This window comes from Rhincodon typus, chromosome 15 (genome assembly GCF_021869965.1).
Source record: "Rhincodon typus isolate 14 chromosome 15, sRhiTyp1.1, whole genome shotgun sequence".
In the NCBI taxonomy this organism is placed as follows: Eukaryota; Metazoa; Chordata; class Chondrichthyes; order Orectolobiformes; family Rhincodontidae; genus Rhincodon; species Rhincodon typus.
The window spans coordinates 1709835-1728192 of NC_063346.1; the positions used below are offsets into that span (position 1 = coordinate 1709835).

Sequence of the window (18358 nt, forward strand, 5' to 3'; positions counted from 1 at the left end):
CCCCCCCCATCAAGGACACACAGGAATGAGTTTGTTTTTTATTCAGTTTCGGGCTCCATATCTAGGGATGGATGTGCTGGCCTTAAGAAGGAGTCTGAAGGAGGTGTACAAGAATGATCCCAGGGATGGAGGGCTTGTCATATGAGGAACGGGTGAGGACTTTGTGTCTGTACTTGATGGAGTTTAGGATGAGGAGGGATCTCATTGAAGCTTACAGAATACTACAGGCGTGGTTAGAGTGAATGTGGAGAAGGTATTTGCATTAGGCTTCAAAATGAAGAGACAACCCTTTAGGAACAAGATGAAGAAGAATTTCTTCAGTTGGAGGGTGGTGAATCTATGGAACTCCTTGCTGTGGAGGTGAAGTCATTGAGTATAGTTAAGACCGAGATAAATAGGATGTTGATTAGTAAGGGAATCAGAGGTTACTGGGAGACAGCAGGAGAATTATGGAGCAGACTCCATGGGCTGAATGACTAAATCTGCTCCTACATCTTTTGGTCTTGTGGTTTGTATGCAGGCAGTCAGTTTTGGGAGCTGTCAGCTGATGGAGGGACTGGAGGTGGGAAATGACGGAAATCCTGAGTTAAGTGGGTCTTTATAGCAGTGTTTGTGAGTTGGGCAAGAGGTGAGGACAGGACTAGGCTGGGAGCCAGTGGACAGCTAGCAGGTTCAGTCAAAAAGACTGGATGTTCTGCTGACTGGCAGCTCAGAACTAGGGGGCCACAGTCTAATACATGGAGTAGGTCATTTAGGACTGAGACTGAGCTGTGGAACAGAGAGGTGAGCCTGTGGAAATCTGTGCCACAGAAAGCAATTGAGGCCAAAACATTGAATGTTTTCCAGAAGGTGTTCAAAGGGCTGAATGGCCTACATGTGCTCCTATTTTCTGTGTCTCCAAGACATGAGAAGTGGTAATGTTCCACAGTGAGATTTAACGCCATCTTGAACAATAAAGGAATTAAGGGATACAGTGAGAACGCGGGTAAGTGGATCTGAGTCCACGAAAAGGTCAGCCATGATCTTATTAAATGGCGGGGCAGCCTCGAAGGGCCGGACGGCCCACTCCTGCTCCTAGTTCTTATGTTCTTGACTAGAACAAGGTGATATTGTAAACAGGAAAGGGAACATTTTGAATTAAGACTTGTTAAGATACTGGTGTCTTAAAGTAGACTTTTTCTTGCTCAGATGATGAATCGACCAAGAACCCAGTTCCACTGCACGAGCAGACAGTCAGAGATGAGAAAGGGAGATACAAACACTTTCATGGGGCATTCACTGGGGGATTTTCTGCTGGTTATTTCAACTCAGTGGGCTCAAAAGAAGGTAAGGAAATTGCTCTTACAATTCTTTGAAATGCAGTTCCTTGGCTGTAAACAACAAATAATTTTGAGGTGCCATGGCTATTTTTTTAATTGAGGCAGTTCCAACAAACAGATTTCACATTCCACTATTTTAAAGGAAATGGCAGCCTCTGCCAGTGGGTGACACACGCAGATTCAAAAAGCTTTACGTTTATTTGCATGTGCTACTTTTTTGTTGAATTTCCAGTAGATTCTGGGTGGTACGCTCATGGCCCGGAGACTGCCGCCTGCTGGAGAGGGTGTCCTAGGCTGGCAGTTGAAGAACAAGTTCAGAGGTATCTCTGGTGGGGAAATCCTGTGAGTGTGTGGCTGAATTTGCCCTCTGCTATCTGCTATGATTAGCAGACTCATTCTCCACACTGGGCCACCCTATCAGGTCTGCTGTTTTTTGTTAGCATTTTTCTCTGGATAAGCTGTCTGCAATATGCATTCAGAGTGTAACGGGACTGCTCTCGCACACTCTGCTTCCAAATACATAAAGCTTTGTGTCTTTTTTACATAGCACAGCCATCAAGAGGGTATGATGTACTGGGTCTGTGTATTATTCTGCATGTCACAAACAGTGGGCTCTCTGATATCCTGTATATTATGCATTGTGAGTTGTGCGTGTTGAAAACTAGGCAGGAGGTTTAACCTTGTTATTGTCACTGTAGGGTGGACGCCTTCGACATTTGTGTCGTCAAGGCAGCAAAAGGCAGAGAAACAGGTCTTCAACCCCGAGCACTTCATGGATGAAGAGGTACTTTACAAGGACTTTCTTTTGTTGTTCTTTGTAGTTGGGCGGATAGTGATGTCCCAGAGAGACTCTGAAGACAGGTGAAGCATTCGGAATATAGGAACGGGGTAGGCCATTCAGCCTGTCAAACCTGCCCTACTATTCAAAACAATTGTGGCATTTCGAACATTGCAATGCCTCTAGCCCACTGTAACCCCGTTCCTGTTGGTGCCATTGCTAATCAGAACTCTGGAGTTCACAGTTTGCTGAGGTTGTGAGTGGAAAGGCTGGTTCATATTTTGTTTTGGAGAAATTGGGGCAACATTCAGATCCATGCATAGCCTAGAGTGCAGTGGTGTGTGGACATGACCTCCAGGTTCTGCTTTCATGTCTCACTATCAACAGACATCAGGCAGATGGCAGCTGCTCCACCTGGAGGGAGGGAAGGAGGAATAGACTCCACTCACACTTGTCCTCAGTTAACATCTACAATTTACATGTGGACAGATGGTTCCTAGAGCAGCGAGGATTAAAGGAAGGTTTGATGGATTGAAAATTATGAAGGGTCTTCTTAAAAGTAAAAGAAGAGAAACGGTTTCACTGCAAAGAGAGTCAATAAGCAGAGGACACAGATTCAAGGCGATTGGCTAAAAAAAGGTCATGATATGTTTAGAGATAACATGGTGTAGAGCTGGATGAACACAGCAGGCCAAGCAGCATCAGAGGAGCAGGAAAGGTGATGTTTCTGGCCTAGACCCTTCTTCAGAAAATGATATGTTTAGAATTTGTTCTATTCATTGATTTGCTATAATAAAGGGCAGCGGATGAAGATTCAAAAGTAACTTTTGAAAAAGAATCAAATAAATACTTTATTAGCTAATACCTGCAGGGCTTTTGGGAACGATCAGAGGAATGGGATTAGGTGGATAGGTCTTGACACAATCATGATGGGCAACTCAGACTCCTCTTGTGGTGTAAGATTCTGGGAATTTCTTAATGTTTTTCAGGATCTCAAGGAACATGGAATTGCGCCGAAAGGAATAACAACTACAGATGAGTTTGCCTCAAAGGCTAAAGACAAGATCTGGGAGAAGTCGCGAGCTTTGGCGAGTCTGGTAGCTCCTATTCCTGGAGCCAGCATCTTGGATGACCTGATTGCTCCAGCAAAGTGAGAGCAGGAGAGGGGAGGGAGTGACTGTTGAGTGGTAAACATGGTTAAGCAGCTGTCAGTCTCAGAGGCTCCATCTCTCTGTGATTACGTTGCAACTGTGGCTGGAGTCAGAAAGCTCAAAGAAAATCTTCTTTCTCATTGCTCCGTTGTCACAGGCCGGCCAGCACCGCTGCTATAGTTGCTCTGTGGAATACAGAGAGTCTGGTCAGTGTGGGTTCGACCTACGGAGGATGGAGTAGTGGATATAGGGGTTGAAAATGCTCCTCTGTCCTAAGTCCTCTGTTGAAGTGTCAGCCACAATACATAAGCACCTTTTTAAACCAAACATTTTATGATCAAAAAAGTTTTACTTTCTGTATCTTTATCTATCTATCTAACTATTTATCTATCAATCCATGTATCCACCTATTGTACTGAGATTACCTAAGAGTATAAAGAGGCAGAAACGATAGGAGCCCAATGGTCAGGTTCTTGCTACTTTGCTTCTCTGATTGTATTGTTCAGGTTGTGCTTTCCCCTCCCTGAAGTGATTGCCTGTTGCTGCAGGCCAGATTGTACAGTTATCCTGTTTTGCCTAAAAGTGTCCATGGATTGTTGTGGTGAATACACTGTTGTTTCCATCTTCCTCAGGTACTCATTTTGCAGGGATCACTAGAGATTGGTCAGGGTCAGAAAGTCTGGGTGATTTACCCTTTTCTCTATCTGGGATCACAGGACATAGAAAACAGACTGAATAGGAGCAGCAGGAAACCATATGACCCCTCAAACTTGTATCAGTGTTCAGTGATCCAACTTCTACATTCTGCCTCTCTTAACTTTGACAACTGATCGTGCATCAGTTGCTTTTTGAGTAAAAGAGTTCCAAACGTTACCACTTGCTGTGGGTTAAATCTTTTCCTAACTTCATTTCTGAATGTTCTGGCTCTACATTTTGGCCTCTATTCCTGGGCTCCTAGACCAGAACAAATAGTTTTCCTGTATTTGTGCAGTGTAATAGAGTCATAGAGTCCTACAGCACGGAGATAGGCCCTTCGGCTCAAACTGGTCCATGCCGACCAAAATGTCCATCCACACTATCCCCATTCCCCTGCACATGGCTCATATCCTTCTAAACCTTTCCTATCCATGTATTTGTTCAGATGCCTTTTAAATGTTGTTAATGTGCCCACCTCAACCACTTTCACTGGCAGCTCATTCCATGTGTATACCACCCTCTGTGTGAGAAAAGTTGCCCCTCAGGCTCCCATGTATTCTTTCCCCTCTTACCTTAATCTGATGCCCTCTAGTCCTCAATTCCCCAACTCTGGGAAAAAGACTGAGTGCATTCACCCTATCCATGCCTCTCATGATCTTATACACTTCTATAAGATGCCTCCTCAGTCTCCTATACTCTAAAGAAAAAAGTCCCAGCTTGTCGAACCTCTCCCTATAACTCAGTCCCTTGAGTCCTGGCAACTTCCTTGTAAACTTCTTCTGCACTCTTTCCAGTTTAATAACATTCTTCCTGTAGCAAGGTGATCAAAACTGAACACAGTATTCCAAGAGCGGCTTCATCAACATCCTGTACAACTGCATCATAACTTCCCAACTTCTGTACTCAATACCCTGACTGATGAAGGCCAGTGTGCCAAAAGCCTTCTTCACTGCCCTGTCTACCTGTGCCTCCACTTTCAGAGGACCGTGCACCTGAACTCCAAGGTCCTTCTCTTCCACTGCGCTCCTTAAGGCCTGACCATTCACCATGAAACTCTGACCTGGATTTGACTTACCAAAATGCAACACCTTATACTTATCTATATTAAACTCCATTTGCCATTTCTTGGCCCACTTCCCCAGCTGGTCAAGACCCTGCTGCAACTTCTGATAGGCAAAACCGTGGACAGTGAGGAAGGCTATTTTAGTATCATCTGCAAACTGACTAATCATGCCTTGTACATTCTCATCCAAATCATCAATTATAGGTAACAAACCCCTGAGGCAAACCACAAGTCACAGGCCTCCAGTTTGACAAGCATCCTTCCACTGTTACCCTCTGCTTCCTACCATTAAGCCAATTGTGTATCCAATTTGCCAGCTCTCCCTGGATTCCATGTGATTTAACCTTTCAGAGCAGCCTACCATGTGGAACCTTACCAATATTTTAATATTTTAGAAATTTTGATCAAGTCAGTTCTTAAACTTTTAAATTCCAGGGAATGCAACCCTAGTTTCTTTAGAGATAACAAGGTGTAGAGCTGGGTGAACATAGCAGGCCAAGCAGCATCAGAGGAGCAGCAAAACAGACATTTCGGGTCTGGACCCTTCTTCAGAAATGCCTCAGTTTCTTTAGTCTGTCCTTGTAATTTCTGGCCTCATTTCTGGTCAAACCTCTGGTGTTCCACTGGTGCTGAGGTTATGAGTGATTACATTTTGTAGCCTTTCGGATGTGGTGTTTTCAAATTGCAGCAATGCTGTGTTGGAGCAGGATTGGAGAGCCAGAGGTGGGTAATGTTTCTATTAACATCTTTTGGTCCGTTCTGAATTCTAGTGTGTCATTTTTCATCTCACTGACACAGCCATGACCTGCCTGAAGGGTATTGAGTGACTAATTCAGGGATATAATCTGTCTAAACTCTCGCCTAGGATAACAATTGGTGTGCAGTTACTGCGGAAAATGGGCTGGAAGGAAGGACAGGGTCTTGGACCACGTGTGAAGAGGAAGCTTTGCAGGCAACATCCTGGTGAGAAATATTCCAATATCTCCCTGCTCGTTCTCAGCCAGGTTTCAGAACTCAGCAAGTCGCAGAAAGTTAATAAAGAAACTTGCATTTTATAGCACCTTTCACAACTTCACAATGTCGTTTAGCTTTACAGCTCAAACAGTCACATTTTGAGATGTAGTTAGTGCTGTAATGCAGGAAGTGGAATTGGATTTATGCACAGTAAGCTCTGATACAGAATGCAGTTCAGGAATGGGCACCCTAGGGGGATTTTTTTTTTCTGTCTAGCCCCCAAACACTTAAACAGGTTATTATTTGACAGCAATAGCTCATATAATTCTCTTCTCTTAGTCAGAGAGTTGTTGTGCATTCACATCTCACTCCAGAAAGGAGTGCTGCAAGTTGGAGGTTCTGTCCTTCACACGGGACATTATATAGGCTTGTCTACCCTGTGAGTGGAATTAAAAATCACTGGGCAGTATTTCAGAGACAGGCAGGAGAGCTCTCCCCAGTGTCCTGGTCAATATTCATCCCTCGGCCAACTTTGCTCAGTGAGTTTTCCTGGTGGTCGTCAGAGCTTTTTGGTCTTGCTCTTCTTCTTTAAGAAGATGGAATCTTATCCACTGAGCTACTGCCGTCAGATAATAGTCTGTTGATGGGATTGGGGACTGGATTGAGAAAACAATCCTCTTAGGGTGCCCATTTTTCACCTGTGCTCTGTATCACTCACTAGATGGAATGGTCAGTGTGTGTCTGCACAAGAAAAGGATTCCTGAATTTGGTGCACTGGAGTGAGCTCCTAATGTGGGAATGTGATTCAAGAACAGAATACTGTGGATGCTGCAGGTCTGAAATAAACAAACAAAATGCTGGGAATACTCAGCACATCAGGCAGCACCTCCGGGGGGGAAAAGAGGGTTGGCTTCTCAGGCTGATGGTCTTTCCTCTGAAATGGGAAAAGGCAGAGATGGAGGAGGTTTTAGACACTGGAAGGGGAGTATGGGAAGAAAGAACAAAATAGAAGTTTGTGATTGGGTGGAAGACAGGAAAGGTTAAATGGCACAGGAGTTGGTTTACGGTGAAAGAGAGTGATAACAGGAAAATGATACCCTCAGGGTGACCTCCGCTCAACCACAAACAGTACAGATACCTTTCAGAGGTAAATGCAACAGTGGTGTGGAGGTGAATAGGACTTGTGTGCAGACAATGTGAAGAGGATTAATAAAGCTTTTATTGGAGGAAGAGTCTCCAAGGTAGAGATCCAGTAGATGGAGAGCCAATTGGTTTTCACACAGCTTGTATTTAGAAAAGATTTCTAACATTATAAAACATTCCAAGTTGCTTCACCTTGAGTGTTATCAACCAGAGTTTGACCCCGAGCCACATGGCGAGATCTTAGGTCATGATTAGAAACATGTTCAAAGATGCAGTTTAATGATGGTGTTGAGGGAGGGACGGAGGGAGAGAGGATTAGGGTTCAGGTAGTAATCAATAATGGGCCCAGTTAAAATGAGGGATTCGCAGAGGGTCAGAATTAGAACAGGGTATAGATCTTAGAGAGTTCTGGGGTCAGAGGGTGAGGGGAAAAAAGGGAGGGGTCAAAACCATGGGAAATTTGAAAACCATGATGAAAAGGTGGCACAGAAGGACTCCATTAGCCTATCAAACCTGAGCCAGCTCTCTGAAAGAGCTGTTTAATTTGCGTCACTTCCCTGCTGTTTCACCATAGAAATTTCATCTTTTCCCATTCCAAGTTTTTGTCCAATCCCCTTTTAAAAGTTCCTCATGAATCTGCTTCCACTGTCCTTTCTAGCAGTGCATTCCAGTTCACAGCAACTCTCAAAAGGCTTTGCTTCGAATCTTAGGTACCATTCTGGCAACGTTGTTTGATGAGTCTCAAAATAGACCTGTTATAAATTTTCAACCGTGTGGAACATGAAGAAATTAATGAGGTTTGAAATGTGGTTGATGGTCAGGGGTTTGGGTCAAAGGGCAGTGCTCAGCTCAGATGATCTGATTGGATATGGTTCCCAGCCACCAAATTGGTGCTCCTGCAGTCACAGATCAGTTCCAGCTGGCCATGCAGAGCTGCATGTTGAAATTTGCTGAGACTACTGAAGTTATGGGTTTGACAAACAGCACGGAGTTTTGTAACAGACTTCAGGAATTCTTAAATGGGTGAGGACAGATGGGTGGCAGATGTAATTTGATATGCTAAGTGTGAAGTAATTTGTTTTGGAAGTTAAAACCAAGGAATTGGAGTGCGTGGCTAAAGAAACCGCAGGATGTAAGTGAGGAGAGAGAGAGACACCCCTAGTATAGAATTCTCTGAAGGTGAGAGGATAGGGAGAGAAAGACCTGGGAATGCCGGGACTGTCTGCAGTTTTAGTAAAAGGAGTGAGGAGTGCAGAGTAAAGAAATAGCTATGAATTTATTCATGTTCTCAGCCAGGCCATGTTTCAGGGACAGCTGTAGAAAAGGCACGCATTATCCTTGGGGCATGTCATCACTCCCGAATTATCTGATGAAGAGATGGTGATGATCTGATGAAGATATTGCTGTTAGGGCAACAAATGTAGGATTTTGATTTTGGGGTGTCTCGGTCTTTCAATGGGACTGCCTAACCTTGGACTATTACCAGCCTCCTTCACGCTTTGCATTGAGCTGAGTGGGCTGCATACCCACTTTGTTCAACTCAGTAGTTTACAAAGTGTTCCACAGTATTTAGAGCATGATCTACCCTCGTATTTCTGCTCCATGTAAGTCTCCTCAAACCCCTGTTCATCTAGCCCTAACAGCATGTCCCTCTGTTCTCTTGTTGAATCTTACAGAAAGGAGCGATGTATTGCTGAAGCTTTTCATCTTGCATTCATCAGGACAAATGTAAGAATGCCGCATTTCAAATGTTTGAAAAGCTGGTTCAGTATAAGACTTTTCACATTTCTGCTATGCAGTGGCTACTTGAGCACTGTTTTCCATTAGAGGATGCTGCTATCATACAGAAGGTTGTTGGTCAGCCTCACAACTGAGTAACCTCTTGTGTAGCTGTCTGTCTCAGTGAGTGGCTGCTCAAATCAGGCATTGCATTCCTTTAGTTCATAATAACTGGAGTACAGACTGTACTCAACCAGCAGGTGCTTGCTAAACCCAATATAAAATGTCTACATTTTGATGTGATTCCATACATACCAGCCCTTGTTGAATAATCCTGAACGTGCTAACAAGCAAGTTAAGATAATCAAGCTCCTAACGTCAATCATTTGTGCTTTTTAGAAGCAAAATCCGTTCATTAGCAGGGCCCCAATCTCTGCAAAATCCAAAAGGGTTTGGGAGTCTGTTAGTTCTCTGTTTTCTGTATGGCAGAGTCTAACCAATTGGATTTGATTTTCCAACCCATTGGCATCCTTTTCCGTAGGATAAATTATTGCGATGACTGAAAGTTGGCATTCTTGTGTTTGTTCTTATGAGTGGAAGACGACTGGTTCCTCTCAACAGCAGGATTCCTTTCTTCTTTGTATGTTTATCCAGCTTCTAAAATATATCTGTGCTATTCAACTAAAAGATTGACTGTGGTAGCAAGTTCATTCTCACCGCTCTCCTGAAATCCCTATCAAATATTAATGGTCTTAGCATCACTGTATCTGCTTTGAGAAGAAAATGACCAGGATAGGAACTCTATTTGATTTCCCTCTGGCCCGGAGATTGGTTTAATTACAGCACCACAGCCTGAACTGGGCTCTCCAGCTTCACTCTGAACACCCCTAAGGCTCCAGTTACTGACTGAACATCAAGGACCTTCCCGGCTAATACATAGAACATAGCTGGAATAATGTAGGACTCATTGCTGCTTATTGTTTCTGTTTTGTTTGCCACACAGAGACAGGTGTGAAAGTGTATGGGTGTTCCTTGCCTGATGAAGGTTCGGATGGATCGCAGGTACGACATAGTGTCCTGACTCTCATGTGTCCAGACCCTGCGATTCCCTGTTTTTAATAATTTAGCATTTCATTACCTGCAGTACTGTGTTGTGTGCTGTTAGTATATGCTTTGTACGGAGAAGTGAAAAGGCATCCACTCTGTACCTAAAGGACAGGTAGACCAGATTAATTTCCAAAAGGTGAGAAAATTGGAATGGTAGAAGAACAAAGAAATTCAGTGATCCAGCTACACGCATTATTAAAAGCTGGAGGACAGATAGAAATGAATAATTTTGGGTTGATGGAAAATCTGTGTTTATCACAAGAATACTTGAAAACAAAAGGGTGGATGCTGTGTTGCAGCTTGACAACACTCTGTTTCGCGCCCAGCTGGAGTGTTAAGTTAAGTTCCAGGCACTACCACAGCTTTGGAACAAAATCCTGGCCTTTCAGGGGTGAAGTGCAGATTCACCAGGAAGATATGAACAAACGCAGGCGAAAGCCATTTAACTCTTTGTGTCTGGTCCATCATTCAGTGAGATCATGGCTCATCTGCTATTTCAACACCATTATTTGGTACAATCCCATCTCCCTTGCTGTTTTTGATCTGTAGAAATCTAACGATCTCAGATTTGACCATACTCAGTGACTGAGCCTCCTCTGGGACAAATAATTCCAAAGCTTCACCACCTTTTGAGTGAAGAAATTCCTTGTCATCTCAGTCCAAAATGGCCTGCCCCATAACTGGGAGAGGATCCTGTGGTGTTGACAGCACACGCCACCACGGCCAGGGGAAACATCCTTTCTGATTCTGCCCTGTCGATCCCTTTACCGTTTTGTATATTTGAATGAGATAGCATCTCATTCTTTGCCAGAAGATATAGAGCCAGTCTATTTAACTGTTCCTCAGAAAACAATCGCTCCATCCCAGGTATAACACAGTGTGGAGCTGGAGGAACACGGCAGGCCAGGCAGCATCGGAGGAGCAGGACTCCAGCATCGGCACTTCTTACTAGCTCCACCCCAGGTATTAGTTTAATGAACCACTGTCTCTGTGAGCATTTGATCTTTTGGGCAAGAAGACAAAAAAAACCTCTGAAAACTCTGGGTGTGATCTCACCAAGGCTCTATACAAGTGCAGTAAGACATCTTTAGCCCTATATTCAAAAGCTCTTGTTTAAAAGCTCAACTGCCATTTACCTTTCTAATTAGTTGCTGTACCTGCACGTTCACTCTCAGTGACTCATGAACATGGTCACCCAAGTCCCTTTGAAGTTTAACACTGCCCAGCTTCTCACACTTCCAGAAGTACTCTACTTCTGTTTTCCTACATTTCACCACATTGTATTCCATCTCCCAAATCTTTGCCCACAACGAAATAGTGAACAAGATTGTTGTAAGTATTTATTAATATAGACATGTACCAATTAGGAACTTGCTGATAGAGGCTGAGTTTTGAACCAAAGAGGAATAAAATAATGTTGAATGCTGCACAGTTGGATAGTACTTCTTGGTGTGTAGAAGATTGAGGGATGATTGCATTAAGTTGTTTCAAATGATTAAACTATTTAATAGTATGGACCAATTGATAAAGGCAAGTGTCCCATATGCCTTGTTAACTCCCTTATTAACCTGTCCTGCCACCTTCAGGTGTCTGTGGACAAGCTCCCCAAGATCCCTCTGTTCCTCTGAGCTTCCTGTGTCCTGCCATTCATTGACCGCTCCCTTTGTCTTGTTCCTACTTCCATCTGCAACAGATCTGCCCACCTGACCCATCTATCTATATCCTCCTATAACGTCTCTGTCAACGACCTGGCCAATCTTTGTGTCGTCTGCAAACTTTCTTAGAGTCATAGAGATATACAGCACGGAAACAGACCCTTCGGTCCAACTTGTCCATGCCGACCAGATATCCTAGATAAATCTAGTCCCATTTGCCTGCATTTTGCCCATGTCCCTCTAAACCCTTCATATACCTATCCAGATGCCTTTAAATGTTGTAATTGTACCAGCCTCCACCACTTCGTGTGGCAGCTCATTCCATACACGCACCACCCTCTGTGTGAAAAAGGTCCTTTTTAAATCTCTCCCCTCTCACTTTAAACCTATGCCTTCTAGTTTTGGACTTCCACACCCCACGGAAAAGACCTGACTACTCCCCCTATCCATGCCCCTCATGATTTTATAAACTTCTATAAGGTCATCTCTCAGCCTCCGACGTTCCAGGGAAAATAGCCCCAGCCTATTCAGCCTTTCCTTATAGCTCAAACACTCCAACCCTGGCAATATCCGTGTAAAGCTTTTCTGAACCCTCTTAAGCTTTACAGCATCCTTCCTATAGGACGGAGACTAGAATTGAACGCAGTATTCTAAAGTGGCCAAACCAATGTCCTGTACAGCCGCGACGTGACCTCCCAAATTCCTATACGCGATGCATTGACCAATAAAGGCAGCCATACCAAACGCTGCCTTCACTACCCTGTTCACCTGTGACTCCACTTTCAAGGAGCTATGCACCTGCATTCCAACATCTCTTTAAAAATCAAAAGAACTGCGGATGCTGTAAATCAGGACAAAAACAGAAGTTGCTGGAAAAGCTCAGCAGGTCTGGCAGTGTCTGTGAAGAAAATATCAGAGTTAATATTTCGGGTCCAGTGAGTTCTGAGGAAGGGTCACTGAACCCAAACGTTAACTCTGATGTTTTCTTTACAGATGCTGCCAGACCTGCTGGGCTTTTCCAGCAACTTCTGTTTTTGCGCCAAGGTCTCTTTGTTCAGCAACACTCCCCAGGACCTTACCATTAAGTGTATAAGTCCTGCTCTGATTTGCCTTTCCAAAATGCAACACATCACATTTATCTAAATTAAACTCCATCTGCCACTCCACGGCCCATTAGGTCAAGATCTTGTTGTACTCTAAGATAATCTTCTTCACTGTCCACTACTCAACCTATTTTGGTGTCATCTGCAAATTTACTAACCATACCTCCTATGTTCATCACTCCTGCATTTTCTTCTCTAGCATTTTTGTGTCTGTATTATGAATAAAGGAAAAAAAATTTATGGTGTTGAGGTCACTATTACTAAAATGCTCCCTCATTGTCACCTCCAACATCTGTCTGGCTTCCTTCCCCAGAATTAGGTCCAGCACTGCACTGGTCCTAGTTTGACCTTCTACATGTTGATTATAAAAAGCTCTGCTGAATACATTTCAAGAATTCTGCCCCTCTAAATCTTTTACACTATGACAATCCTAATTAGGGAAAGTTGAAATCCCCTAATGTAATTACCTTATTACTGTATTTATACACCTCAGTGAATTGTCTGTATATTTGCTCCTCTATTTCCTGCTGTCTGTTTGGGGGTCAAGAATACACTCCCAGCAATGTGACTTCCCCATTTTTATTCCTCAGCTCTACTCTCAAAACCTCATGTGAAAACCCTTTCAAAGGTATCATTCCTCTTTACTGCAGTAACTGACTCCTTAATTAAAAATGTGACACCACCTCCTCTTTTTCACCCTGCCTGAAGATCCTATACCCTGGGATGCAGAATTGTTAATCCTGCCCCTCCCTCAAGCATGTTTCTTTGATGACAACAACATTGCAAATCCACCTGTCAATTCACACCGTTAACCCCCCTGCCTTACCTCTAACACTCCAAGCATTAAAGTAGAGGCCATGCAGCCTGGCCTTACTCCTTTGAAACTCCATATGGCTGAACTGCTTCTGCCTTGATTCCTGTACTAAAGTATGCTATGTCCCTGTGTACTGACAGTGTGTGTCCCTTCTCCCTACTGAACTAGTTTAAATTCCGCCCGACAGCACAAGCAAACCCACCCACAAGGTTGTTGGTTCCCACTCCCGTTCAGATGCTGACTATACCACTTGTACAAGTCCCACCTTTCCCAGAAACAGTCCCAGTCATCCAGGAATCTAAAACCCTCCCCCCTCCACACATTCATCTGCCCTAACCTCCTCAAAGGCTAGCACATTGAACTGGGAGTAATATAGAGATTACTCCTTTTAAGCTCCTGCTTCTTAGTCTACTGCCTAGCTTCCTAAAGTCTTGATGCCAGACCTGATCCCTTATTCTACCGACATCATTGGCACCAATGAATACCTCAACCTCTGACTTATTATTCTCTCCCTTCAGGGCGCCTTGCAGCCGCTCAGTGACATCCCTGATCCTGGCACAGGGAGGTAACAGTCACCTCTGCCTGAAGTTGATGATTTTCTTTGTTAGGCAGCGGTAGTGAGGACCAGGGTGATAGAGGGGAGTACAATGTGAATCATGATTTCATTCAATGGTAGACAGTTTGGTCGCTTCCTGTTTTCTCTATTTCTAAACACTGAAAGGAATTTGGCAGAAAAGTTCTCTTATCTTTAATACTGTGTCATAATTGCAAGATCTTGCCGTAACTGTACGAGAATCCAAATCTTGATTCTGGTTTTTCTTCCAGGAGGAAGAGGATGAGTACCAGCCTGAAAATGTCACATTTGCACCAAAAGATGTGATAGTGATGGATTTCACACCAAAGGATGACCGCCATGGGCTTGGTTACAGTGGAATCGATCCTCGCAGGGCTTTGTTTGGGGCATTTAGACAGGGCTGCAGTAACGTGTTCGACACTGACTCAGACAGGACCAGCAGCCTGCTCGGTGATATTCAACCCAGTATGGGCAGGAAGCTAGGCATCACGGGGCAGGTAAACCTTTTTGATTTTACTTCGGAAGAACAAATGGCAGGAATGCTAGCAGGGGACCAAAACCGGAGAAGTGGTAAAATCTGTGTTGTAGGACTTTTGTGGGGCATGAGGGGTTGTGTGCCATACGAACATACAAACATACAAACATACAAACATACGAACAAGGAGCAGGAGTAGGCCGTCTGGCCCTTTGAGCCTGCTCCGCCATTCAATAAGATCATGGCTGATCCTTTCGTGGACTCAGATCCACTTACCCGCGTTCTCACCGTATCCCTTAATTCCTTTATTGTTCAAAAAAAATCTACCTTTTTTTTTAAAAAGCATTTACTGAAATAGCGTCAACCACTTCACTGGGCAAGGAATTCCATAGATTAACAACCCTCTGGGTTGAAGAAATTCCTTCTCAGTTCAGTCCTAAATCTGCTCCCTCTAATCTTGAGGCTATGCCCTCTTGTCCTAGCTTTACCTGCCAGTGGAAACATCCTCGCTACTTCTTTCTTACCTATTCCCTTCATAATTTTATATGTTTCTATAAGAGGACCAGGAGAGGCCATGGAGAGGCTATTGAAGGATTTAAATAACATGATATTTTAAATGGGAGGCATTAGTGGACTGGGAGCCAATGTGAGACTGGGGTAGGCACAGTGGGCCAAATGACTTCTGCCTGCCCTGTAACATTTATGAGAGCCAGGCAGCAGGTACAGAGGATTAGAGTTGGTGTGAGTTAGGACAGGGCAGCAGAGTTTTGGTTGAGCTCAGGTTTGTAATTGGAACAATGCGAGGCTGCTAGGAGAACATTGACGAAGTAAAGCCTGATAATGACAGAATATGGGTTTGAGGGAGTGAGTTACTTGCATCATGTGGATGGTGGACAGGCTTTGGGGAGTTAGGAGGTACGTTACTTGTCACAGAGTTCCCAGTCCTGGAGCTCTTGTAGCCACAGTATATATATGGCTAGTTCAGTACAGTTTCTGGTCAATAATGACCCTCAGGATGTTTATAGTGATGTATCAGGTGATAGTGATGCCATTCAATGTCAAGGGGTGATGGTGAGATTCTCTTTGTTGGAGATTGTCATTGCCTGGCCTTTATGTGGCGCCAGTGTTACTTGCCAACAGTCAGCCCAAGTCTGTTTTTTTTTTCAGGTCTTAGTGCTTTTGGAACAAAAAGCACTTTGAGGTTCAACCTGAGGTAGTTACCGAGGGAGATTCTGTTGGGGATTGAAGACAGTGGCTTTATTATTTCCATTGTTTAATTGGAAAGAGCTTCTGCACCTTCAGTGCTGGAGGCTGGGCAGGCAGCATGAAAGCAAGGACAGTGCAGGGCTTGGGAAGAGTGGTTTATAATAATACCTTTCACATCCTCAAGATGCCCGTGCGGGTTTTATTTGTAATGAATTACTGAAATCTGATGGCCCAGAAGTTGCACTGGTTTCAGGTTTGAAGGCATAGTGGAGGCCTATGTGAATTCACATTAGACAAACTTGATAGAAGCTAGAACTTTATATTCACTCTGCAGCATTTGTAAGTGTGTCTGGAATGTTGGTTATGCTATGGGCAAGTTGGGCAGCAGGATGTCAGACTGAAGATGTGTTTTATTTTTAACTGCTTTAAAAGGCATTCGGTGTGGGGGCCCTGGAGGAGGAGGATGATGATATCTATGCCAGGGATACATTGTCCCAGTATGACACAGTGCTGAGAGAGGAAGAGCCAGAGGATGGGCTGTATGGGTGGACTGCACCACAGCAATACAGGAAAGCAAAACGTGAGTGTTTGCCACATGATGCTGAGCTGTTCCCCTGCAGGATGCCCTGGAGCTCAGGTTGACCTTGGAGGGTGAATTTAAACCAGACTTGTCTGTTCCAGGTTTGAATCCCCAGACAGGATACATTGGAAAAATGTTGGAAGGCTTCTCCTTGGGATCCAAGTCAACTAAACCCAAAAAGGTAGGTGCTATATTGTCCAATCCGCCTTCTGAGTTCCAGTCTGCGGTAATGATCAAGATGAGGGAAGTGGGGAAGGCCAGAACCAGGGTCACTCCATATAAATTAGTCCCTGCTAAACCCAACCGGGCATTCCAGAGGAACGTCTTAACAGAGAGAGTGGTGGGAATGTGGAACTCAGCTGTGCAGGTGGTGGTTGAGATGAATAAGCATTGATGCATTTAAGGGCAAACCGGGTAAAGACATGGGTGCTCAAGGACTAGACAAAATGATGTGAGGGGCAGATTGAGTAGAGTGGGGAGAGGCTATTGAGGGGGTGGGGTGCAGATGTGTTAGGCTGCTGGCTATTCAGCCCCTCCAGCTGGTTTCCCATTCCCATTGGGGCATAGCTGACCTGTACGTCAGCTCCATTTACCCAGCCTTGTTCCACATACCCTAATTCCTTGAGTATGTGAATAGTCTGTCTATTCACCCTACCAAATCCTTGTACCCCGAGGGCAATTCAGAGTCAGCCACATTGCTGTGGGTCTGGAGTCACATGTAGGCCAGACCAGGGAAGGATGGCAGTTTCCTTCCTTAAAGGACATTGGTGAACCAGATGGGATTTTCCTGACAATCAGCAATGGATTCATGGTCTTCTCTTAGACTCTTAATTCCAGATTTTCATTGAATTCAAATTCTACCATCTGCCGTGACAGGATTTGAACCCACGTCGCCAGAGCATTACCTGAGAGTCCAGTGATAATACCGCTTGGCCATTGCCTCCCTCTTTGCCCCTAGTTCAGTGACCTAAGCTCAGGCCCCATTGCTACAACAGAACAAAGGGTGTGTGTGTTGTGTGTGTGAGAGAGAGAGAATCACAGAGGAAGCTTGTGGCAGGCCCTGTCAGTCTAATACCTTGCCCATTGCTATATGTCAGGTTTATGGCCCCCCTGAACTGCCGAGGGACTACAGGCCTGTTCATTACTTCCGACCGGTCGTGGTGCCCGGCACTGTCAGCACAGCCATGGCACAAGCACTCGAGGCATCAACTGGACAGCACGGCACTGAGACAGGACCGAAAGGCCGGCACCAGCTCAATGCAACACAGAGACGGGAACTGCTCGGAGAAACTGCTCTCCAAGGTACTGGAATACTCAGTATCTGTTCAAACCACCACACTAACATGCAGCAAGGTTTAATTTCAGAGAATTAGAACAAAAACCAAAGCTTAAATACACTCACTCTTTCCAGTCTAATAAAAGAAAGAACTTGTATTTCTGTAGCACCTTTCACAATCCTGGGACATCCCAAAGCTCTTTGTAGCCAGTGAAGTAGGCACTGCCGTAATATAGAAAGCAGAACAATCATAAGATACAGGTGCAAAATTAGGCCATTCGGCCCAACAAGTGTACTCCGCCATTCAATCAAGACTGATATGTTTCTCAGTCCCATTCTCCTGCCTTTTCTCTGTAATCTTTGATCCCTTTGCTAATCTAAAACCTGTCAATCTCTGTCTTAAATTCATACAATGACTTGGCCTCCACAATGAGTTCCACAGAGGGAGAGCTGCACTGTCAAAAGTGACACCTTTCAGGTGATTTGTTAAATCAAAGTTACTTCTGTCCTTGCCAGTAAATATAAAAGATCACAGGGCTACCGTATGATGTGGAGCATGGAGTTATCTGTGTCCTGGAAAACATTCATTCTTTAACTAACATCACTAAGACCTAACTACTTGGGCGTTATCATATTGCAGTGGCGGGATCCTGCTATGCCAAAGATATGTGGAGACACAGGGAGGCTGCAGAAGGACTTGGACAGTACTGTAATAGAGAGTGACAGCCTGGAGTTAATGTGGAAT

General features: G+C 44.3%; 1 protein-coding gene across 1 annotated transcript in view; it reads left to right on the forward strand.

The window, feature by feature from the left end:
• The window catches only part of gpatch1 (G patch domain containing 1), a 38134-nt gene that overhangs the window by 659 nt on the left and 19117 nt on the right, over positions 1 to 18358 (forward strand). Inside the window, exons 2-10 of the mRNA XM_048605708.1 lie at positions 1189 to 1326; positions 2018 to 2103; positions 3087 to 3247; positions 5873 to 5970; positions 9827 to 9885; positions 14328 to 14573; positions 16190 to 16337; positions 16439 to 16518; positions 17435 to 17639. Of these exons, the coding sequence (XP_048461665.1) occupies positions 1189 to 1326; positions 2018 to 2103; positions 3087 to 3247; positions 5873 to 5970; positions 9827 to 9885; positions 14328 to 14573; positions 16190 to 16337; positions 16439 to 16518; positions 17435 to 17639 (1221 nt within the window). The remainder of the gene's footprint in view (positions 1 to 1188; positions 1327 to 2017; positions 2104 to 3086; positions 3248 to 5872; positions 5971 to 9826; positions 9886 to 14327; positions 14574 to 16189; positions 16338 to 16438; positions 16519 to 17434; positions 17640 to 18358) is intronic.